This window comes from Paroedura picta, chromosome 4, assembly GCF_049243985.1.
Source record: "Paroedura picta isolate Pp20150507F chromosome 4, Ppicta_v3.0, whole genome shotgun sequence".
NCBI lineage: Eukaryota > Metazoa > Chordata > Lepidosauria > Squamata > Gekkonidae > Paroedura > Paroedura picta.
Genome location: NC_135372.1, coordinates 33,639,701 through 33,663,577, shown reverse-complemented (window position 1 = coordinate 33,663,577; position 23,877 = coordinate 33,639,701). Strand labels below are relative to the sequence as shown.

General features: G+C 48.6%; 1 protein-coding gene across 1 annotated transcript; it reads left to right on the top strand.

The window, feature by feature from the left end:
• Nucleotides 1–19,446: 19,446 nt before the first annotated feature.
• On the top strand, nt 19,447–23,075 carry LOC143835107 (uncharacterized). Its single transcript, XM_077332264.1, has 4 exons — nt 19,447–21,383; nt 21,851–21,934; nt 22,114–22,197; nt 22,477–23,075. The coding sequence occupies exons 1-4, from the start codon at nt 20,762–20,764 to the stop codon at nt 23,004–23,006; spliced, it is 1,320 nt and encodes a 439-aa protein (XP_077188379.1). The 5' UTR covers nt 19,447–20,761; the 3' UTR covers nt 23,007–23,075.
• The last annotated feature ends 802 nt before the right edge of the window (nt 23,076–23,877 follow it).

Genomic DNA, 23,877 nt, shown 5'->3' with positions numbered 1-23,877 from the left:
CCATGGTCCCACCTCCACTTTCCTGCTTCTGGTTGATGAAGCAAAACTGGGAAGGGTAGATTGGCATCATGCAATGCTCTAGGAATTTCCCAACTCTCTATGGTAAAAGACACAGAGATTGAGGTGGGGGTTCCTAGAGCATTACACGATGCTAATTTCTGCAGCATCTGTCAACCCAGTGCTCCTGGGGCAGCCAAGAGATAGCAATCCTAGTCAAGACCATTGGAGTCGCCAAGGACAGCCTGTAATTGCAGCCACTCAAGTAAAAGAGATTTACAGTAGGGCTCTTTGGGCCCAGGAATGTCTTCTTTCTGAGGATTCTCAGAACTGCCCCCTCCAACAAGTCCAGGACCAGCCCTTTATGCAAGGAGACATTCACCATGGCATACACTCCAACTGGGGGCTAGGGATGCCAGCCTCCAGGTGGAATCTAGGGATCATCTGAAATTACACCTCATCTCCAGACTGCAGAGATCAGTTCCCCCAGATAAAATGTATGCTTTGGAGAGTGGATTCTATGGCGTTTGACCCAACTGTGGTCCATCTCCTCCCAGTCTCCACCCGCCTAATCTCCAGAAGTTTCCCAGATTGCAGCTGGAAACCCTACTGCCCTGACCCCCGTGGCCAGAGAGGACTTGGGAACCCATCTGGGGTATAGAATCATAGAATCATAGTTGGAAGGGACCATACAGGCCAACTAGTCCAAACCACCTGCTCAATGCAGGATCAGCCCTAAGCATCGTAAAGTATCTCCTCTGGCAATGTGTAATCAACAAAGAGAGGCAATAATCTAGGATAGGGGTGGGACCTGGGGTTCCCCTGGAATTATAAACCATCTCCAGACTAAAGAGATCAGTTCCCCTGGAGAAATGGCTTCTTTGGAGGGTGGAGTCCGTCACACTATAGTCCTCTGAGGTCCCTCCCTGCCCCAAATCCCACCCACTCCCAGGGCTGGATTTTCCTATAGGCTAACTAGGCTTCAGCCTAGGGCCTCAAGATCAAAAGGGGCCTATATTCCACATTTTTTATAAAGGTTAGTACCAATTCACAATATGTTTCATTTAACATATCGATATACTAGGAATAAAGCCCATTTTATTGTTAAATAAAATGGGCACTAGCGGGCAGTCCGTGGGGAAGCCTTCTCGGGGCGAAGGCTTCCCAGGGATCTGGGCCGCGACCAGGGCTGTTCTCCCGGTCGCGTGCTGGGCTGGGGCGGCCGGGAGAAGTTGGGGAGGCGGCCCCGCACCCCGGGGCGTCTTCGGTCCTACCGGCGTTCACTGGAGGGGGCTTGGGGCATCGAGGAGAAGGCGGAGAGCGATCTGTTGATGGCTGGGCGCGGCTGCAGCTTCCCCCGCAGGAGTGGGCTCGGGGGATGGGCAGGACGGCAAGGCCGGGCCAGCAGCGGGGAGAAGGCAGGGACTCACCTCCGCAAGCCGGAGCGTGGCTGCCTGAGTGAGCGGCGGGCGGCGGCGGCCTTGCAGTGGCATCCGGCAGTAGGAGGATGTGAGAAGGCAGGCCATGGGCTGTTGGGGCAGCTCGGCGCCGGCGTCCTACTGTCGGCAGCCATGTTGCAGCACGGACGGCGGCTGGTGTTGGTCCTCGTCGTGTCGGCAGCCATGTTTGGGCGCGGGCCGCACTGGCGCCGGCAGCAGCAAGTGTGTGTGACAAGGCAAGGAGGTAAGCGGGCTTCGGAGGTTGGGCCATGGGCCCAGCGGCGACAGGGAAGCTCAGGGACAGGCGGGGAGGAGGGTAAGTGGTTAAGCGGGCTTGGGAGGTCCGGGCGTGGGCGCGTCAGCGGCAGGGAAGGTTCGGGACAGGCGGGGAGGCGTTGAGGCGCAAGTTGAGTGGGGGTGGGGTTGGGGGGACAGTTAGCGGGTGACGGCGGCGGTTTCAGGACGTCATGGATCAGGGGTGGCGAGCAGGGAGGGGCGGGGTGCGGGTGGGAAGGGTGCGGTTGTTGGCGGGCAGGCAGGCGGAGGAGGAGTGAGTGCCATAGGTGTGGAAGGGTATTTTCTGGGCAGAGGGGAAGCGATTTCCCCCGAGCCCAGGGAAGTGGGGCGAGGCTCCTCCCTGGCGGCCATCCGTGTAGGATGGCGGCTCGCGCGGAGTGGAGTCTGTGGCGTGGCGTCTGGGAGACGGGCCAAGTGTCCAACAGGGAGGCGCGCTTTGCACGCCTCTCAATTCGACACTTGGCCCTGGAGTGCCACTCGGAGGAGCGAATCAGGAGCCGCAAAGCGGCTCCTGATCACTCCTCCAAGTTTTTATCCCGGACACAGCCCGCCCTAACTCCTCCCCACCACCCCTTACTCTTTTATTTAGTCCGCGGCGCACACAGCGCCATGGGCGGTTTAAAGATATCACAGTAATGATGTATTTTATTATCTCTCATGTAATTTACAAACTTAAAAATGGGAGGTGAAAGGGCCACATAAGTGGAATAGCCTAGGGCCTCTTTTCATGTAAATCCGGCCCTGCCTACTCCTGGCTCCACCTCCAAATTCTCTAGGTATTTCCCAACCCACAGTTGGCAACCCTAGTCAGGGGCAACAGACCACACCTCTCCGAGCCCCAACTTGTTGTCGTCAGGATGCACTAGCCAGAATCCCTTCGAATCACTTGGACTACACCTGGCAGGGCTGGCCAAATAGTGATTCTCCAGATGTCCATGGACTACAATTGCCATGAGCTCCTGCCAGCATAACCAGACAGCAGGGCCTCATGGTGCTTGTAGCCCATGGACATCTGGAGGCCACAATTTGGAGGCCCCTGATTCAGTCACACTGTCTTGCAAAAGTGGCATTGTGAGAGTTGCTTTGCGTTTTTATCACGACAGAAGGCTGTCCTGCACAGCAGGTAGTTAACAGGCAGCTAAATGTGCCTCCCCTGACTCAGAGTGCGCGCTTGGGCTTCGCCCGAACGTTGACCACAAGGAACTCGTGCCTGCAACCGGAACTCTGGAAGGTGAGAGGGCAAGGTAGTAACTTCAAAATGGAAACTGCTAAATGAGAAATAGAGTCTTTTTCCAAAAAAAAGAGTTCCTTGGAGGAAAGAGATTTCAAGCCCGTTTTGATTTATGACCTACCGTAGGATCTTGAGACATTATTTACAATCGATATGTGCTCCTGCAGGATTCCCGCTGGAGCCATAGACCTTGCCCGGTAGAGTAGAGGCCGGTCCACACGATACAAGAGAAGTTATAGCAACATCCTTCCAGAGTGAGCAATAAAACGCTGACCAGGCTGTATATCTTGAAGAAAACAGACCGGGTTGCACATGTCTTTTGGACAGCTGACACCAAGAAAAGACAGCAAGAGGTTCAGTGGTGCAGATGAACCCTGCCAGTGATAGGCTCCCAGATACGCTGGCCTTGCAACTGGAAACTTAGCAGGTGTCAAGCTGGAATTCCATCAGCCACGTTTTAACATTAGCCCACTTAACAGGGATATGAGTGTCAGCGTTGAGTTCAGGATCTTTAAGCCATTGTCTCTTCTAAATTCCAGCAGGTCAAAGAAGGGGAAAATATAATCTGAGATTAATGCTTTAATGGATTTATTAATCCTTCAGAGCTCTAAAAAGAATCTCTTTGGGTTGCGTTCAGGCCTGGCTGGGTTGCTTTCCTGTTGGCAGAACAGCGAGAGGCAAAGATGGCTTTCCTGCCTTCAGTGTTTTGTTATCAGCCGTGCCTCATTGCAACGTTTACACACCCCAGATCCACCCAAGATGGCCAAACTCTGTCCCTTGACTTGCCACAAACCAATGATGCCAACTGAATAGCCAGCTCAGTGTAGCGGTTAGGAGTGCAGACATGTAACCTGGTGAACTGGGTATGATTCCGTGCTCCCCCACATGCAGCCAGCTGGGTGACCTTGGGCTCGCCACAGCACTGAGAAAGCTGTTCTGACCGAGCAGTAATCTCTCAGCTTCACCTCCCTCACAGGGTGTCTGTTGTGGGGAGAGGAAAGGGAAAGTGATTGTAAGCTGCTTTGAGCCTCCTTTGGGTAGAGAAAAGCGGCATATAAGAACCAACTCTTCTTCTTCTTCAGTAGTATCAAGACTCTCTCAGCCTCACCCACCTCACAGGGCATCTGTTGTGGGGAGAGGAAAGGGAAGGCAACTGTAAGCCACTTTGAGACTCCTTCGGGTAGAGAAAAGTGGCATAGAAGAACCAACTCTTCTTTTTCTGATTTAAGCGATTCTCCTGACCCAGAGCAAAAGATGATTGGGGGGGGGGGGGGGCGGCAGTGGCATATGGGAACAGTATCACACAACATTATGACATCATTTCCAGCCAAAAAAACCCTCCAAAAGTAGCAACAGCACATTCAGAATGCCCTAGAGCAAGCTTCTTAACCAGTGTTTCGAGAAACCCTAGTGTTTCGTGATGGGCCTCGAAGGCTTTCCTGAATGGGTGGGAGTTAATTAATTAATTAACAATTGCACCACTTCTGGGGTTTCTTGAAGCCTGAAGGATGTTTCAGGGCTTTCTCAATGGTAAAAAAGTTGAGAAAGGCAATGTTAGGTAGCTGAGTTCGCACTGACATTTCTGGTATTTGCTAGCCTCCAGGTGAGCCCTAAAGATCTCCCAGAACTACCTCCGATCTCTAGACCGCAGAGATAATTTCTCTCTCCTGGAAAAAAAGCAGCTGCTTTGGACCATAGACTCCGTGGCACTGTATGCCAAGTGACGTTCCTCTGCAAGCTCTGCCCCCCCCCCCATAACCAGATATTTCCCAACCCAGAATTGGCCGCCCTAAGTTACAAACATCTGGAGGAGCTGAAAGATTTTAAATCTTGGAGAGCGCCTGCCCTGCAGAGTGGATAATACTCGCTCCAGTTGCCTCTAGTAGCGGGGGGGGGGGGGGATGTGATTATTTTCCATCATGTTGGGATTTTTAAAGACTTTTAATGGGTATTTTAATGGGATTAAGACTACCGTTACCCACCATGAGCCTTTTAGGGAGTGGCGGGAAATAAATCCAATACTAATACTAATGCTAATACTACTACTACTAGTACTACTACTACTACTACTACTACTACTACTACTAATAATAATAATAATAATAATAATAATAATAATAATAATAATAATAATACTGACCCCTGGTAAACCATCTGTCTGTCTGACTTAACAGAATGGAGTTTCTTGCATGAATTGACCCAGGCATTGCTGGGACTTGTATGTATTTACTCATAAGAAAACCCCACTCTATCTAATGTGGCTTACTTCTGGGCAAGTGTGGCAAGGGACTGCCATGTATCCAACCCACATTTCTGACACAGGATCATCTGGCAGTTTGGAAAGTTAGATTTTGTTTTCATTTTAAAGCACACACACACACACACATACCCTGGCCCGGTAGATTACACATCCCCGCCCTAAACACACATAATTTTCATTTTCTTCTCTTGTTGCCAGTAAAGCATTTGCACATCAATCCAGCCATTTTTGTTCAATACTTCAATGTTATTGGTCAGGTGCAACCCCCCCCCTTAACCCTGCCCCCCCCCCAAGAAATCAAACAGCAATTCAACCAATAAGGCAGGGATATGTGCCTTTCATCTCTCCCACCCCTTCTCCGAATAGCTGCCTGCCATCTTTTTAAAAAGCATATTTGGAAATGATTATCCTTGATCTGTGTTCAGCTGTTTCTGGTTACCCAGTGTGTGTGTGTTGGGGGGGGGGGGGGCTGTCAAAATCATTCTCCTTTTTATCACTTAATAAGTCTTGGTTCAAAGTCAGCCTCGCCGTGCCCATATCCCGGCCTGACGGTGAAATTGACTCGTGGGTGAGAGGGGAAAGGGTATACGGGAGGGGTATTTTATTGGGACGGGGCTATTCCGTTGTCCTTGGGACGTTAAGCCATTAAAGGGAATGTTGCCTTTTTGCTGGCGCCTGTAATCATATGAAGTGGTTCAGCCTGTTTATGGGCAGTCGCAGTCCTAGGGTAGACTCATAACACGACGGTTGGATGTGGGAAGCATATTTACTACTTATTATGTCTCGTAGAGCGTCAGCGTGAGGGTTAGAGATGCCAGCCGCCAGCTAGGGGATCCTCTGGAATTACAGCTCGTCTCCAAACTGCAGAGAGCAGTTTCCCAGGAGGATATGGCTGCTTTGGAGGGTGGGCGCTAAGGCATTGTACCCCAATGAGTACCCCACTGAGATCCCTGTCCTCCCTAGGCTCCATTCCCAAATCTCCAGGAGTTTTCCAGCCTGGAACTGGCACCCTTCCCCTTCCTCACCCCCTCCTGGTGTTGGGGGGTTGGGGGCTGGCAACAATTTGGTAGGGCTCGTGGCTCAGCAGCAGAGCACTTCCTGAATGTTTGGCAGGCTCCAGGGCCCATTCTGCATGTGTAGGATAATGCACTTTCAGTGTATTTTTGCAGCTGGATTTTCCCGGGCAGAACAGGAAAATGTACTTCAAAAGTGCATTGAAAGTGTATTAACTAATGTGAGCAGAATGGGCCCTAGTTTGATCCTTGGCATCAGGGGGTAGGTGATGTGAAGGACCTTTTACTGAAAACCCTGGAGAGTTGCTGCTATTCAGAATGGACTATATTGATCCTGATGGACCAGGCACCTGAGTCAGGATAAGGCAGCTTAGAGTCATAGAATCATAGAGCGGGAAGGGGCCATACTGGCCATATAGTCCAACCCCCCTGTTCAATGCAGGATCAGCCTAAAGCATCCAGGGCAGAGTCTGCACTTACTTTGTTTATTCCATTGTCAATCCTGTTGAATTCAGATCGCTTTGAACTCGGGTATTCCTATTCCCCCCCCCCCATTGAAAGGGAAAAGTCTTCTGAACGTGGTTACGGTAGTTCAGAAGCAGGGGAGCCAAGCCTCTTTCTTTCTTTTCTTGAACAAGGGGGGGGAGGAGCCAAGCAGGGAGCCTTTTTATTTTTTTGGAGGGGGGGGGAGAGGATCGAAAAAGGCAGAGAAGGGAGAAAAAATCCAGGACCGACAGAAGTTGAGAGAAATTAGGAGCTTTTCCTTTAAGGCAAGTTTGTCACATGACCAGGTGTGACCTATCAGAGGTTCTCTACCACGGAGCTTTCTTCCCCAATCTGGATTTGAAAAATATTGAGCATTAAAAGCACTCCAAGGTATCGCACAATAAAGGTAGGGTCACTCCGGATCAATCCTTCTTGCTGCAGAAGGAAAATTTAAATCACCCCAAATCCAAACGGAAATCGCATTCTGTGTAGAGGGCAGGGACTGAATCAACCTGGAGTTGCAATAAAAGCTCCGTGCAGTTTACACCTAGGATAGCTTCTGCGTATAGAACACCTGTGTGTGTGTGTGGGGGGGGGAGCTCACCACCTCCCTAGGCAGTCCATTCCACTGCTGAACTATTGTGACTGTGAATTTTCTTCCCTGATATCCAGCCAGTACCATTCTGTACATAGTTTACACCCATTACTGCAGGTCCTCTCCTCTGCTGCCAAGAGGAACCGTTCCCTGCCCTCCTCAATGTGACAAACTTTCAAACACTAAAAGAAGGCCATCATGTCCCCTCTCAGCCTCCCCTTCTCCAGGCTGAACATTCCCTAGTCCCTCCGCCTTTCCTCCTAGGGCTTGGTCCCCTGAACCCGGATCATCCTCGTCACTTTCCTCCACACCCTCTCAATTTCCTCCATGTCCTTTTTGAAGTGAGGCTTCCAGAACTGCACTATTGGGAGCCGAAGTCCACCAGGACTTTGTCCTTCACAAATAAAGTTGCCAGCTCCGGGCTGGGAAATACCTGCAGATTTTGGGGGTGGAGCCTAGGGAGGGAGGAGTTTGGGGAGGGGAGGGACCTCTGCAGAGAGCAATGCCACCTTTCCAAAGTCAACATTTTCCCTAGGGGAACTGATCTCGATCATCTGCAGGTCAGCTGTAATAGCTGGAAATCTCCAAGCACCACTTCTAGGGTGGCAACCCGATTCAAAAGTCCCATTGAAATGAACAGGAGAGCTTCCCAATGGATTCAGGTCCTTTCTCTCCAGCCATCCCTTTTCACACTTTGCATTAGCTGACATCCTTCACTCTGATTGTCAGTGCCAGGGTCACCCGAGGACTTCTGAAACCTCTTGAAAACTTGGCAGTTCCTCAGGCAAAGGATGGTTTTCAAGGGCGGGAAGACGACAAGGCAGGAGAAACTGAATTAGAAAGTAGATGAAATGGAAAAAGAGAATACGTAATGGAGGAGAACCGTCTTCCCTGCCAACTCAGGCTTCTCTCCAAAACGAGTGACTCCTGAACACGACCAGGAGGCTAGAGGCAGAGGATCCTTTCTGCTGACTGGGGTACCGTGGCAATCTAGGTATTTTATTTATTTATTATTTTACTAGATTCAAAGCCTTTTTGTGAGAACGGGCTTTGAAAGCCCCCCCCCCGCCGTGGCCACCCAGCAGACATATAGAGGCCACATTGCCCCCGGGTGCGGCGTTTCTGGGCCCGGTGGGAAGGCCTGCTTCCCCCCCTCCCCCCGGCAGTGGCGCAGCCTTCCCCTCGGGCTGAGAAGCTGAAGAGTTTCCATCCACCAAAGACATAGTCGATTGATGACCATTTCGCATTTTGTACGCAGGTGCAAATCCAAGCTTGCAATGGAGACTCCCTGGCCTCTTATTTCGTCCTATCCATCCTCCCCTTTTCCATCAGCAGAAGAGCTCTAACCAACTTTTAGGTCCCAGCCTATGGTGTGAGAACCACTTTCCTAGGCCATGTTACCGAGGAAGAAATATCGTTCCCTTGTTTCGAGAACCATCCAGAGAGAAAGGCCCTTTTCCACCCTGGCATTAGAAAGCAGCTTCCTGTACACGTTTTTTCCAAGGTGAAGATTGATCTCTATGTCTAAAAAGTAGCCTGTGGGGGAGACTCCTCATTTCCTTTTTGGATTACCAGCTAACCAGGAAAAGAAATCATCTCGGAAGGGGTCGTATGCTTCTGGGCTAGTAGCCAGATGGTTTTGTGCAAAGGCCAGACATTTGGGAGGTTGCCAGAATTGTTTTCTGTGACACCCGGATATTTGTCCATGCAAGCCGATGGTATGATTTCATGTCGTGCACATGCTTGAGCTGCATAGCCACTCATGCGCACGAGGGTCTCGAATTAAGAAGCTGATTTCCTGAAGATCTTTCTACACTTCCTTCCATCACTAAACACAGGGATAGAGTTGGTATCTCACTGGTTTTCCACTGGCATGACCAGTTTTCCCCCTTCTGGCTAGGTGATAGTTGGATTAAACATGCAATGGCAGGTTCAAGTGGGTCTGGAGCAGCAGAACAGATTTAGAGTCCAGGGGCACCATTAAGACCAAGAAAGTTTTATTCAAGGTATGAGCTTTTGTGGGCATGCAGACCTCCTCAGATGCAATGTCATGCAATGGAAGCAATCAGTTCAAACTTATAGGCAAAGCCTGAAATCTGCCTTTCCCTTGTCATTCCAGATAACAAATATTATGATTGCTTGTGTGGCCGTAGGCACTAGTTACTATCTTGACCTGCATTGAAACCAAAGAATACATTTCCTCTTCCTTTACTTCCAATCTCAAAGGAGTCGTGAAACTGTTTTTAAACATATAAAGGTGTCAGCTCAAGGACTAAGATCTGTGTTCCAGAGCTACCATGGCCAGATGTTAAACTGCCTTTTTCAGCAATGCCTTTTCAGTAGTGACACTAGGTAGTGCCAGCTCCAAACTGGGAAATACCTGGAGATTTTTGAGATGACCCCTGGTGAAGCTGGGGTTTGGAATGGGAGGAGGGCTTCAGTGGGGTATAATGACATTCAAGTGCTTTCCATCACCTGGGATAACCCTGGGAGACCTCCAGCTACCACCTGGAGGTTGACAACCCTAAGGTAAAGGTATCCCCTGTGCAAGCATTGGGTCATGTCTGACCCTTGGGGTGACGCCCTCTAGCATTTTCATGGCAGACTCAATACGGGGTGGTTTGCCAGTGCCTTCCCCAGTCATTACCTTTTACCCCCCCCCCCCCAGCAGTAAGCTGGGTACTCATTTTACCGACCTCGGAAGGATGGAAGGCTGAGTCAACCTTGAGCCGGCTGCTGGGATCGAACTCCCAGCCTCATGGGCAGAGCTTTCAGACTGCATATCTGCTGCCTTACCACTCTGCACCACAAGAGGCTCTTGACAACCCTGTGGCCCTAATCTTTCCTAAGTAGATGGGAAGCTTTTGTGAATTTGTTGGGACATTTTGTCTTGAGCCAAACCTTTCTGTGGTTGATTGAAAATGTCACCGCAGTTTTAAGTAAATTGGATTTGCCTTTTAAAAAATATTATAGCACTGTAGTATTCTTAATACCATTACATGCAGTTGTTCTCCACTTTCCTAATGCCGCGACCCTTTAATACAGTTCCTCATGTTGTGGTGACCCCCAGCCATAAAATTATGCAAGTGTTCTTTCACAGGAATTAAACACAAACCGATCAATGGCGTGAAGATCCATTGTTCATGATTGTATATAAATTGTTTTCTTTCCGGGGTTTCTCAGTTCAGCTCTGCCTCTTGTCCCACCATGCCGATCTCGCTCTTTTCTGCTGCTCCAGGCAGACCAATGCTCTATTGCAATCTACCCCGCAAGGCTGTTGTGTGGATGGCGCCCCCCCCCAGCCAAGCTGCTTGCCCTGCCGCAACCCCTGTGAAAGGGTCATTCGACCCCCAAAGGTGTCCCGACCCCCAGGTTGAGAACCACTGATTATATGTATACATTATTATAATTTATATTTGTGCGGTTGTCTATTGCCTTCGGAAGGAAGGCGAGGTAGTATATGGCTCAGTCTGATTTGGTCTCAGAAGCTAAGCAAAGTCAGTACTTGGTACTTGGAAGGGAGATCACCAAAGAAGACCATGATGGGGAAAACAATGAATGGCAAACCACCTCTGTGTCATGCTCCCAGTTGAATTCTCTCATAAATAGGCTTGGCATATTCAGCAAAAGCGATTTATTGAAAAGAAACCAACTAAGCTCATGATACTTTTTGTTAAGATTCAGTTGCAAGACCTATATAGATTGATGTATTCCCTTCGGCTTCACCGTCATAACACGTCATGCCACCCTACTTTGAAAGGGAACCTCCCTATTTTCCCAGCCACATTTATTACACCCAGCTGCCAACCCCAACTGCCAGACTCCATGGCTCCAAGGTCAGTGCTATGTAGATAGCACTGAAGCTTCCTTTCCTCCCAACACCCAGAGCCTCCGCAGAGATCAAAGTGAAACTATAAACACTCCCACACTCCCAAACGTTCCCAAGCTTACCCAACGATTACTCCAAACCCACCACCCCTCCCAAATGTAAAGAATGCACACAGTAAAAACCATGGCAGGATCCTGATGCCAACGCAGATCCTAACACTCTGCTTCTCATTTGCCTGGAAAGGCCCTTGCTGGGGTCACCATAAATTGACTGCAACTTGAGGGCAATTGAGGCACACCTTCTGTTTCCATTGCCATTTTGCAGGGGGAAAGGAGGGTATATCTTTAAATGGAGCCATGTCTCTGTTGGAAATGGAAGTGTCTGGTGTACAAAGAAGAGGAAAAGACCCTGCAGGAGGCAGCTAGTAGACAATAGGATATTGTTGTACGATTTTTATGTCCCTGTATTGTTTTAGTGGGGTTTTAGTTGGGACAATTTGTAAACTGCCACAAGCCGTTCTTGGGAGTAGCGGGAAATAAATTTAAATAATAATAATAATAGCACCTGGGTTGTTTTCAGCTAGGGCCTCCTTCTCCCTCCCCTATAATGGGTTATTAGATTGCTGGGCGGGGGGATCAAGTTGTTTTATCACTTGGTTTGCTATGCTTTTACCGTGTTTATTGTATTTCGTATGTCCTTTTAATGTGAGTTAACGGGTTTTTACTGAGGACTTTGTGACCTACCACGACCCAAATAATAATAATAATAATAATAATAATAATAATAATAATAATAATAATAATAATAATAATAATAAAAATAAAAATAATCATGGGATAGTACCTTCTTTCTTGTTAAATGTTGTTCCTTGTCTATCTCCAGATTGCTACTCTTAGGGCAATTTCCCCCTTTCTTCTCAGAAGTGCCACACTAAGTCTTATCTCCCTCTTTCAGCTGGAGATGTATTTAGGAACCTCTCTCTGTCCCACCTCATTCCTATCAAGTATCCTGGTTCCTACAGCATTGATCTGAGAATGCAAAATTAACACAATGCCAATGATTGAGAGAGAATTGGTATGTTTTATTGGTGGCCTTTGTCACCTAAAGATACAAGTAAAATGCCCAGTCAATTTGATGGGAGATGTTGGAGATGTTATGATTTTGTAGGCTCTTTTTTTTCATATGTGGGGGTCCTGGGGGAAAGTTAAAAGGTTCTGGGTAGAAGTTCATGAGAGGTGACAAAATTCAGTTTCTGTTAGATCCAAAAGGCATGTCATTAGGTATATTAGGTATATTTCGTCAGAATTTGCCAATGTTTGCAAGAGAATTTTTCTTTTATGTGACAACTGCAGCTAGACTTGTAATTGCTTCAAGGTGGAAGCAGCAAGAGCTACCAGATGTGGACTTGTGGCTAGAGAAGCTAAGAAAATTTGCTGCAATGGTGAAACTCACTAAAATGATGAATAGAAGACCACCTGAAGAATTTCACATGGGCTGGGACCTCTTCTTAAAATATGCTGATGTGTAGTTTAGTAGATTATAAGACGGTTGCTTTAACCTTTTTTCCCCCTTTTTCTTTATTTATGTACTGTTTAAACTAAAAATTTCAGGGGGGAGAAGTATATTAGTTCCTAAATAAATCTTTATCTACTCTTTAATCAGGTTGTGCCCCGTTGTGGAGTTATTCTCCCAGCAGTCTTGTGAGCCATCCAGTCCAGCTGCTCAAATTGAGTGAAGGGGCTTCATTACTGGATGCCTTAGCTGAGGGAGGACCCTCATTTTATACCCTCTTCTTGGATGTTGGGTGGACTCAGGACTTATGGCCACACAAGAGAGGTCGGGCCAGATGACACCCTTGCATGACCAGAATTCCAGTGGCCTAGCCAGATGGGCTTGGTGCCTGGAAGCAGGGGTCTGTGATATGCAGGGGGTGGAGCACTTCTTCCCCCAACAATGAGCATCCTTCACACCCATTTTTACCCTCATGGGACACAGAGGTATTCACACTCAGGAGGGGTAAAAGGTAAAGGTATCCCCTGTGCAAGCACCAGGTCATGTCTGACCCTTGGGGTGACGCCCTCTAGCGTTTTCATGGCAGACTCAATACGGGGTGGTTTGCCAGTGCCTTCCCCAGTCATTACCGCTTACCCCCCAGCAAGCTGGGTCCTCATTTTACCGACCTCGGAAGGATGGAAGGCTGAGTCAACCTTGAGCCGGCTGCTGGGATCGACCTCCCAGCCTCATGGACAGAGCTTCAGACTGCATGTCTGCTGCCTTACCACTCTGCGCCACAAGAGGCTCTTCAGGAGGGGTAGGAGGCTATAAATGTGGAAAACCTGGGAGGGGTGGCGGCTTTTTAACTAGGGCCCCAAAAATGTCATCCACCCGCAACTATTGCAAAGGAGCCAATGCTAACATCCACTCTGGAAACCACCCTCGAGGGCAGCAATTACTTAGGAAATACTCCCCGTGCATAATTTTCACATATGAACTTACGTCAATGCTTCAATCCATAAATACTAGGTTGGGCAAGAAACCGTACAGTCTTTATTATGCAAGAAAATTTGCATCACTAATAATGTTACATGGAAAACTCTGATGTCCACTGGTCTGGTGCAGCTGGGGTGCCCGCCAAGCTGTCATGGGGGTACTTTGGGACCCCCTGTCTGAAGCCTTGTCAGATTCAGGTTCAGTTTATTAGTCAGCCATTGGCCATTTCAAACAAATTGACTGTTCTATACAAAATCAGTTAAGATTAAGACATAAAACTGATAAGATCACGAGGAGTTCAAAAGTTATCTATTGAGTTCCTACAGGGTACTGTAAAGTTACACAGAAAAAAGGACCCATAATGATTAGAGTTTTAATCCTGATCGCACAATTTGGACCTAATTTTCCTAGTGCAACTCTATTGGTAACATAGGCATCAATATCAGGCAGCAGAAAAAAAACATACATTCAGTTTTTGAGAGGCTTGAGGTGGAAAGGAGTATTCTTTTAATAAACTTGCCTCTTGGTTCATCATAGAGGGGGCAGTCCATTACATAGTGTGTGAGGTCCTCAATCACTTACATTTACAGATGCATTCAGATAGGAGGAGATGGGAGAACCGACCACTACACATGGCTATAGGTAAGGACTGGAACCTTACATGAGTAAATGCCATCCTGAGTGTTAAGGATGGCAAACTCTCCAGATATAAGGATCTGCAGTGAAGTCTTGTCATGCCTCCCTTTCTGTCCTTCCAGATCGGCCTTTGGAGAACTGTGGGGCGCCCAACAGGTGTTTCCTTTCCTTTGCAGAGTAGAAGCATTTGCCGTGCAGGGTGGGGCTCTGGAAGTTCTGGGCACACTTCCCTTGTGTCGTGGATCAGGCAGCTCCAGCAGAGGCCAGAGGTGCTGATGGCTCCTCTATGGAAGGGGCAGCCAGCAGACCTGGCCCAAACCCACGGCTGGTAATGGAGACACTGCAGGAGGAAGCAATCTCTGAAGAACCAGATATGGATCCACAGCCTGGCACCAACACCATGCCCCCCCCCCCAGCCCTGAGCGGGCCACAAAGAGTCAACTGCCAGACAGTTCACCTCCCCGGCCTCCAGAACCCTGGGAACAGCATAGAAGGAAAAATAGGAGATAGCTACAAGACAGAGGGCACAGCACCAGGTTGGCAGCACAGCAAACCATGAGGATGAGTGCTTGCAGGAGCAGGGCTGAAGTGGTTGACAGGTGTTTAGCCTGACGTATAAAAGCAGCAAACAAGGAAGTGACCATGTGGAAGTAGCAGGTTAGTGTGTGCTCCTGATAGAGGATGTGGTCTGTGCTCTAGAACTCTGGCTTTGGATTTCCCTCTGGACTTGGAGCTGCAATTGTCTCTCAACTGGTATCTGAATGTTGGAATTGGATTTTGATTGCCACTACCTGCCTGTTGTGTGTCTGCAATCAGGATGCCTTGTTTGTCTGGTGTGGCTAGGGTGTCTGTGTGGGTTACTTTGTGCGGCTACTTTGGGAGGCCTTGTCAAATACTAGGAGATGCCTGCTTTTGGGGAGGCATGTGAAGCTATGGGGGATGCTTGCCTTGCTTCCAATGTCTGGTGTGTGTGTGGATTCCACCCAGTTGAATATCCCTGTAAATTTGGTATCCCTGGCTTGTTCCTGTGCCATTCCATAGTCTCCTGTAACTGCAGCTGTCTTTTCCAGTGAGAGCTCTGGGAAGTCCTTTTTGGTGTGTCTGTAACTGGGACCCCAGAAATGCAATCTGCCCCTGATTTGGAGAGAGTGTACAGGATGTGTGTTTAGTGTGTGTGGAGTCCTTTCTATACACTTTTGAACCTGTGCCTGACAATTGTATGAATTGTTCAGACATTCCTGATAGCCATGGGTAACAACCATGCTTCCAGGTTAGGGCAGCCAGCTCTGGGTTGGGGAATTCCTGGAGATTTAAGAGGTGAAGCCACAGGAGGGTGGGATTTGGGGAGGGGAGGGTCTTCAGTGGGGTACAGTGCCATAGAGTCCACCTTCCAGCGCAGACATTTTATCCAGGGGAACTGATGAGTGTTACCTGGAGACCCATTGAAATTCCAGGAAGTCTCCGACCACCGCCTGGAAGTTGGCAACCATATTCAAAGATGGGTTAGAATCCCCAGTCTGTCTCAGAAAATCACTGGGTGACTTTGGACTTTGTCTCAGCACAACCTACCTACATTACAAGGTTGTTGTGAGGACAAAAGGAGGGGAGAGAGAATGACTTTTATAAGCTCATCTGAGTCCCCATTGAGAGAAGAAGTGCTGGGTATTTCTTTTCTTTTTTTGTACTACCTGCAGGAAAAAGAAGACAATGAAGAGTTGGTTTTTATATCCCGCTTTTCACTGCCTGAAGAAATCTCAAACCAGCTTACAATTGCCTTCCCTTCCTCTCCCCACCACGGACACCCTGTGAGGTAGTGAGGCTGGGAGAGCTCTAAGAGAACTGAAACTGCCTCAAGGTCACCCAGCTAGCTGCATGTGAGGGAGTAGGGAATCCAACCCACTTCTGCAGATTAGAGGCTGCTGTTTTTAACCGCCACACCATGCTGGCTCTCAAGGTGTAAGTATCCAAATAAATACGTTAAATCATGACTACAGCCACATGAGGTTTTCAGGTCTATTTTCACTCTGTGAAGGGCCCTTATGGAGGCACCATTCACTGTATGTGTCCCCCTCCCGATTTTCCTTTGACCCCCTCCCCCTGCGGGGGAAACCAATGTCATGAGGTAAAATGACACTTGAAAATTCCAATTATAAAGATAGACCGCTTCTTCATTAAAAAGAGAGAGAGGGAGAGGGAGCACAAGCCGGCAAGAAAGAAGCCCTTTTGAATCCTGCAATCATTAAACCAATTCCTCTTTTCCTGCCTGGGCCCTCCTCCCAGAATTGTATGTGAAATGATCTTTGCAGCCGGCTACGCGGCCATCAGAGGGTATCGATCCTCGTGTGGAAATTGCTATTGACTGCAAGGACGGCCGCTGCTGCCCTGTGCACTTCTCTGGCTTTTAGAGACACCACCGTCCAGGTGATTTCACTTTGCGCATGACACAACTCAGGAAATAATGACTGAGAAGAAATTATTAGAGATCCGGAGCTGCTTTCTTCTGGCTTCTTACTGGCAAAAATGGGTCAGAAAGGCGGAATCGCTCCTGGCGCAACAGGCAAAAGGGATTAGGCTGGCGTTAGTGTTTATTTCAGCACGGATTATTGGCTGTGAGCCTCATTTCCCCCTTTGGAGCTATTTATTAAGGTTCAACCTGTGTCCTTGGCCCCACATTCAGAGGACTTTTGGACAGGCGCTTGGAATAGCTACCCAAGTCCAACTGTCTCCTGTGAATGAGGCCCACAGCACAGCTGGGCGTCAATGAGGAACATCCAAACATCCCTTCTCCTGTTTTGACCACAATCCAGTTTGCCATTGAAGGAGCATCTTTGCTGTAGGATGGCCCATAGTAGCCTGACCTTGTCAAATCTCAGAACCTAAGACAGAGTCCCTTGTGTATGTTTGAACATCCACGGGGTTGATTGTGGCTATCTCTGGTGGCTCAGGAGAAGCCAAGGGGGAAAAAGTGACCTAACTCTGGGGTACATTCCCCATCATAGGGTTAATACTGCTGTGTTTCATCTTCATGCTATTCTGAAGACTGTAGAAGGTACAGGCAAAAAAGTCTTTTACAGCAAGAGTCTTCTCAAGTAGAATACTGGAATTAAAAGCAGTACTTCCTGATAAAGTGGTTGTTCATTAGTAGAAAGTACTCTTGACATTTGCAATACCTTTGAATTTCAGTGACATAAAAGAAACTATTGCAAGTGGATATGACACATGCTGCAAATGTACTACGGGAGCCCTGTATAGAATCATAGAATCATAGAGTTGAAAAGGGCCACACAGGCCATCTAGTCCAACCCCCTGCTCAACGTATCTATGAATAAGGTTTAGTACCTTGTTCCAGAAGGCCATGCGTGTAGATGAAATGGGCCAATGGACTGGCATGTTGTTGACCCCAGAAATTCATTATATTCACCACTGACATCTCCGGGTATGAAACAGATGATCTGCTAGAACACACTATAATAGTCAGTGATCTGATATGCAAAATGGAACAACGCGGGCCATTTCATTCTCTGACTTTATTTCTTGATGAATCAACCACTTTATAAAACGCCCTTGATACTGTGTGAAAACAAACAGGAGTTTAGTGATACCTTGAAGAGTGGGGTCAGACAGACTTTTCTTCCAGCAGAAGCTTTAATTAATTATTAAATTTATTATTCAGCTTGGATACTGCCTTCCTCTGGGAATAGGCTCTGGGAAGTTCATATAAAGGTAAGATAAAACAATAAAACAATTAAAACAACCAATAAAACAGCATAAAATAATACATTTAACAAGTAACCTTCGGCAACTAATCAAGCCCTCCCCACTCCTCTAGCCATCCTCCATCTGGCCTGCGGAGGTTTGTAATAGTGCCGGAGAGGAGAGGAGAGGAGAGGAGAGGAGAGGAGAGGGGAGGGGAGGGGAGGGGAGGGGAGGGGAGGGGAGGGGAGGGGAGGGGAGGGGAGGGGAGGCCCATATAGTGTTAAACCGCTTGGACCTCAACCATAGGCCTGGCGGAAGAGGAACTGTGATAGGAACTGTGTAGATCCATCAGAGCCCTGATCTTGGACAGCCACTCATCTGACCAGGCTGGGGCCAGAGCCGAAAAGACCTTGGCCCGGGTGTAGCCAATCTGATATCTTTGGGTCTAGGAATTACCAACAGATTAGCACTTGATCTGGTGAGCTCTCCAGGGGACATATTGGAAGGGTTGGTCCCTCAGATACTCAGGCGTTAAAGGTCAATAGTAAAATCTTGAACTGGATCCAGAACTCAAGCAGCGATCAACATAGTAGTTGTGGAGGGCAGGGCATATATATATCCTCCAAGGGGTCTGCATGAGTACCCGAATGCCCACATTTTGCACCTACTGCAATTTCCGGGTCAAGGCCAAGGGTAGTCCCATGTAGAGCAAATTACAGTAATACAATCTGGAGGTGACTGTTGCATGGATCATTGTATCAAGAGTCAAGTGGGGTACTAGTAGCTTTGCTTTGCAGATGGTAGAATGCCAGGCGAGCTACCTTTGTGATCTGAGCCTCCGTGGAAAGGGAGGCATCAAAGATCACCCCCAAATTCCTGATGGTGTATGGTTGTCAGTTGTGCATTGTCAAGGCAGGGAAGATGCACTTCCTCTCCTGGGCCCTTCTTTCCCAGCCGCAGAACCTCCACCTTCGATAGATCCAGCTGCAGACAACTGCCAGAGCCCCCCAGTCACATCCTCCAGACTCCTGTCTGACAAAACTGCGGGTGTATCTGGGGACATTTTGGGGACAAGGCAGGGATATTTCTGTAGATACATGAGCTAAAAATAGTGACAGGCAATTCATAACCAAGACGTGCAGAAGTTCTTTCCCCCTTTCTCCTGGAAAAATTGAAAAGGGGAGTAGGGATTAAAACACTCTATGTTCAACAGTTACTTTACAACCAATAAAGTAACTTTCCTCTCAAGCCTAAATTTATTTTACTGCTGTAACATTAAATGCATCATTTCTAACTTAGTTAGCATGTAGAATTGTACTATTGGGTATATTTGTGGAACTTAAAAGTATAAATGCCTGAGATCCTACAAGCAAAACTGTAAATATACCCATTACGAGAGAGAGAGAGAGAGAGAGAGAAAGAGAGAGAGAGGGGCATTTCCCACGGCTTAAAAATAGCACAATGGTTGCTGTTTGAAAACGCTACTAATTTGCCATAACGCACGACGTCGTTAACGATCTGCAACAATCCTGAAACCGACCCGCAAAAAGCGCTTCGTTGTAGCGCTTTTAGGGGAATCCAGAAAACTGGATTCACCCTCCGGATAGCGATACACTCCTGCAACCAATCTGCAACAGTAGCGCTAAAGACCTGTGCGTTACCATTGTTGCGGGTTCTTCAAAGTCCCTCCTCCCGAGCCTGTCCTCGAAACTTCCGGCGAACTGTTCGCCATTTTTTTTTTCTCCGAGCGAGCGGGGATCTACGAGGCAACGGGACAGCGACTGGCTTTCAAGCACGATCACTTTAGGAAATTCTGCCCGGACACCACAAGAGTTTTTCACAAGCACAGTGGCACACACCGTCACGTTCCCTAAATTTGGCCAAAGCTTAAAACCCCGTCTACCATCGGCCAGTCCTAGCGGAGTCAACGTACAGGGAGCATTTAAAAAAATTCTCCTCTGAGCGTGCCAACGAACATTCGCCGCTCGCAGTCTCCTGCTTAGCTTAGAGGGGTTCAATAGACATGATTCGTGGTGATATCATGAGGGGCGGCTTATGTGTAGTGGGTCTTTGTGTGGTTCCCGGTGCGTGCTTGTGCTTGGGTGCGGACAACCCCTTCCATTGGCGGCTAGACCTCCGGCAAGCGGAGTTGCCGTCCCCCGTTCATTTTAAAAAATTTTCCTCTGAGCGTGCCAACGAACGGTCGCCGCTCGCAGTCTCCTGCTTAGCTTAGAGGGGTTCAATAGACATGATTCGTGGTGATATCATGAGGGGCGGCTTATGTGTAGTGGGTCTTTGTGTGGTTCCCGGTGCGTGCTTGTGCTTGGGTGCGGACAACCCCTTCCATTGGCAGCTATACCTCCGGCAAGCGGAGTCGCCGTCCCCCGTTCATTTTAAAAAACATTCCTCTGAGCGTGCCAACGAACGTACGCCAGTAACATGTCATGTTTGGTTGATTTATGCTGTGGCTGGTGAATATTATTGGGGAACTGCCGAGTACTGCCGCACTTGCTCTCGGTTGAACACCGGCATGCGTTTGTGTAATGGCGGACATTTTCCTAAAATGGCTCCCGCTGCATGTTCAAACTGCTCTTCTCTCGTGTAAACAAATCAGCGCATGCGTTAAGTCAAACAACAAGGGCGCCAATCTGGCCATTAGGAGCAGATCCTGTTCCCGCGCGAGGAGTTTTGAACGTGACATGTGACCTAATGTGGCCAATGCGCGTGTCCCCTACTGCCCTCTACCAATCAGGAGCCGGCTAGTCCCTTTGTCTTTGTGTGCGGGAAGGTATATGATCCGTTGCACCCTGCACCTTCCACCACCATTTTGCTCAGCTACCAGCGAAAGCAACATGGAATCGTCTTCTCAAGCCTCGTCCGTCCCTGCAACCGGCCGTGGCCCAACTTGGAGGGACGCGGAGATCAGGGACCTGATCGGGATTTTCTTGGAGGAGAAAATCCAGGACGCGTTCCAGTCCTCCCACAGGAATAGGGAGGTATTCGAACAAGTGGCCATTAAGATGCGCGCCCTGGGCCACAACAGGACCGGCCTTGAATGCCGGTCGAAGACCAAGACAATGAGGGCAGAGTATATGCGTGCCGTGAACCATAATAAGGGTTCCGGCAACGAGAAGGTTACCTGCCCCTACTTCGAGGAGCAGCGCCAGCTGTACGGAGACGGGGAAGGATCCGGCAGGCCGAAGCGCGTCGGCCGGAGCCTTAAGGTGGTTCGGAAGCCGGCTGCCCCGGTCGAGGAACCACCCGCTGAGGAGGATCCCGGCGAGGGCACCTCGTCCAGCTTTCGCCCTCCACCCCCCGTCCAGCAACGAGCCGCGGAATCGGTAACGCTGGACCTCATCGCCATCGTTCCTGGGGAGCCAGAGGAGGCTCCTGAGCAAACGCCCCTTGCCTCCGGTAAGTGATTTTATTTTTATTTTATATTTCCTTTTGAGCAAATGTGTGTTCTGACGTTTGGCCATCGTTTTCTCGTCAGTTCGTTGCAACGCATAAGAAGGTAGGCTGTGGAGTGCTTGCTGTGTTTACTATTTGAAACGGTTTTAATTTTATAATTTAATTTTAATTTTTAAAAGATTTTAAAAGATGGTAGGCTGTGGAGTGCTTGCTGTGTTTACTATTTGAAACGGTTTTAATTTTATAATTTAATTTTAATTTTTAAAAGATTTTAAAAGATGGTAGGCTGTGGAGTGCTTGATGTGGTTAGTATTTGAAACGGTCATGTTTAACCAACAGCCCCAAAATATTTGCTGCATGCCTCGCCCATAGGCCTTCTGCAGTACTTTGGCTCACTACTTTGGGAGCTTGCTTTGTGGTTCATGGTGTATGCTTGCTCATTTTTCACTATTTTCTGCTCTTGTCCACAGAGACACAGTTGCCAGGGACGGGGCCCCTCGAGTCTCCAGCAGCACCTGACGTGGATAGTGATTCGGGGGCATCAACTAACATTGGTAAGTATTAGTTAAAATAGGGGGGGGGGCTGTTTTGACTGCTTTGTGCTTTTCTGTTTGTGCAGGGCAGCAGCACTGCTAAGAGAAAGAAGAGAGTCCCTCTGCGTTGCTGGTGTAGCCTTTGAAGCTGGCTTTGCCACCCTTTGGTCCTAGATCTGTTTTTTTTCCTTTTTTTGCAGATTTCATACCCGGAACACAGGAGGAGGAACAGCCTGGGTTGCTTGGACCTCCTGCACGGCGCAGGCGGATACAGATTCAAGATGGTGAGCGTGCATGACCTGTTCCTTTCGAGCCATAGCTGCAGGACAATGTCGCTAGGCACTAACCATGTGCTCCCTTTTAATTGTTGAGAGTCCTGCTGTGAAAGTAGGCAAAAGTAAAAGCACACCATGGGCAAACAAACAATAGCCATGTGCTCGCCGGGGATTGTTTAAATTCTTGCCAGGAAAACACGGGGACAAAAAAGAACACCATGTCCACCATGGTGTGTTTTGACTTTATTGATGTCACTAACAGTTTTGTTTCTCATTTTTTGCCAACAGAGGTTCTTTCAGATGAGGAGGAGGAACCACCCCTGGCTCCAGGCAGCCCACCACCTAGAGGTGCGCTCCCAGCAGAGGAGAGGCTTACGAGGGAACGCGGCAGGCTGAGGCGCGTCTCCGTCTTGACAAGCGTGGGAGAGAGGCTCCTTGAGCACTGCTATGAGGAGTCACGGCGTGCCGCTGCCGCTGACCAAGCCATGCTCACACTCATTGCCCAGGAGGGGAGAAAATTGAGGGCAGTCCTTAGAGAGACAAACCAAATCCTACGCGAAGGCGTGGAGGAGGTGCGACTGATAAGGAGACTCATGGAGAGGGCTGTAGTGGTCATGGAAAGGGCCTACCCTCCACAAATCGCCCCCGCCCCCCCACCACCACCCACACCACCACCCCCACCACCACCCACACCAACACCACCACTTCCAGCACCCACCCCACCGACTCCCTCTCAGAATGCCTCCACCCAAACACGAAGGAGGACTATTCTCGGAAAGAGGAAAATAAAACCAGCAGACAAGTACTCCCCCTCCTAGTTTTGCCCACTTTTTCTATTTCATGTTATCTGTGTTTTGTTGTTTGTTGAATAAAGTTTATATTTTTGACTCTGTCTCTGTGTACCCTACTGTAGAATCTGCAAGGCCGAAAGCGGCCTCTCTAGTGATTGTCTATATTGTGGTACTGCTGTGTGGGTTGGAGGTTGGAGGGGTGTTAGTTCAAGGAGTTTTAGGAGTGTGGTGTGGGGTTAAATATGTGCGAGTTTAAGAAGTCACACTGGAGTCTTGTTATAAAATTTGCAATAACATTTTATTTTAAAAAACATTTTAACAGGGGAAAAACATTAGGGAATGAAACTTGGAGCCCCACCAGCACCACCACCCCCCACCCCCCTGGAAAACCTATTTTTTTTAACAAAGCTATACATTTAACAGGGGAAAAACATTAGGGAATGAAACTTGGAGCCCCCCCCCCCAACCCCTACCCCAAAACACAAACAGGAAACAAAACTCAGGTCCCACCGCTCCCCTCCCCAGCCCCTTCCATCGCCCTCACTCTCCTGCACAGCCGTCCCACGGTCCCCCTAACTTTGCGCCGGAAGAGCTCTTCGTCCTCCTTCTTCTTAACTGTGTGGGGAGGGAGAAAAAGTACACATTAGTGCCACACATATTTTCAAATTTCTTTAGTTTACATGCATACACTTTTAAGTGGCCTTAGCCACAGTGTGAGAAGAGTTGGGCAGTGGGGAACATAACCTACGTTCTTCCGCCTCCCTCTGTTGCCTTTGCTGCTCAATCTCCCCTTTCAGCTCTGCCACTTGAGCCTCCAGGGAAGTAACTCTGGCCTCCATCGCACGCAGCCTTGCCTCCACAGTTTCAGCTATAGAAATCAAACAAAGAATTTAATAAC

Excerpts from the sequence above, each read along its gene's own strand:
- LOC143835107 (XM_077332264.1), top strand. The coding sequence starts at position 20,762 with ATGATCCGTTGCACCCTGCACCTTCCACCACCATTTTGCTCAGCTACC. Across the intron at positions 21,935-22,113 it reads GGGGGCATCAACTAACATTG|ATTTCATACCCGGAACACAG; the intron begins GTAAGTATTAGT and ends CTTTTTTTGCAG. Across the intron at positions 22,198-22,476 it reads GCGGATACAGATTCAAGATG|AGGTTCTTTCAGATGAGGAG; the intron begins GTGAGCGTGCAT and ends TTTTGCCAACAG.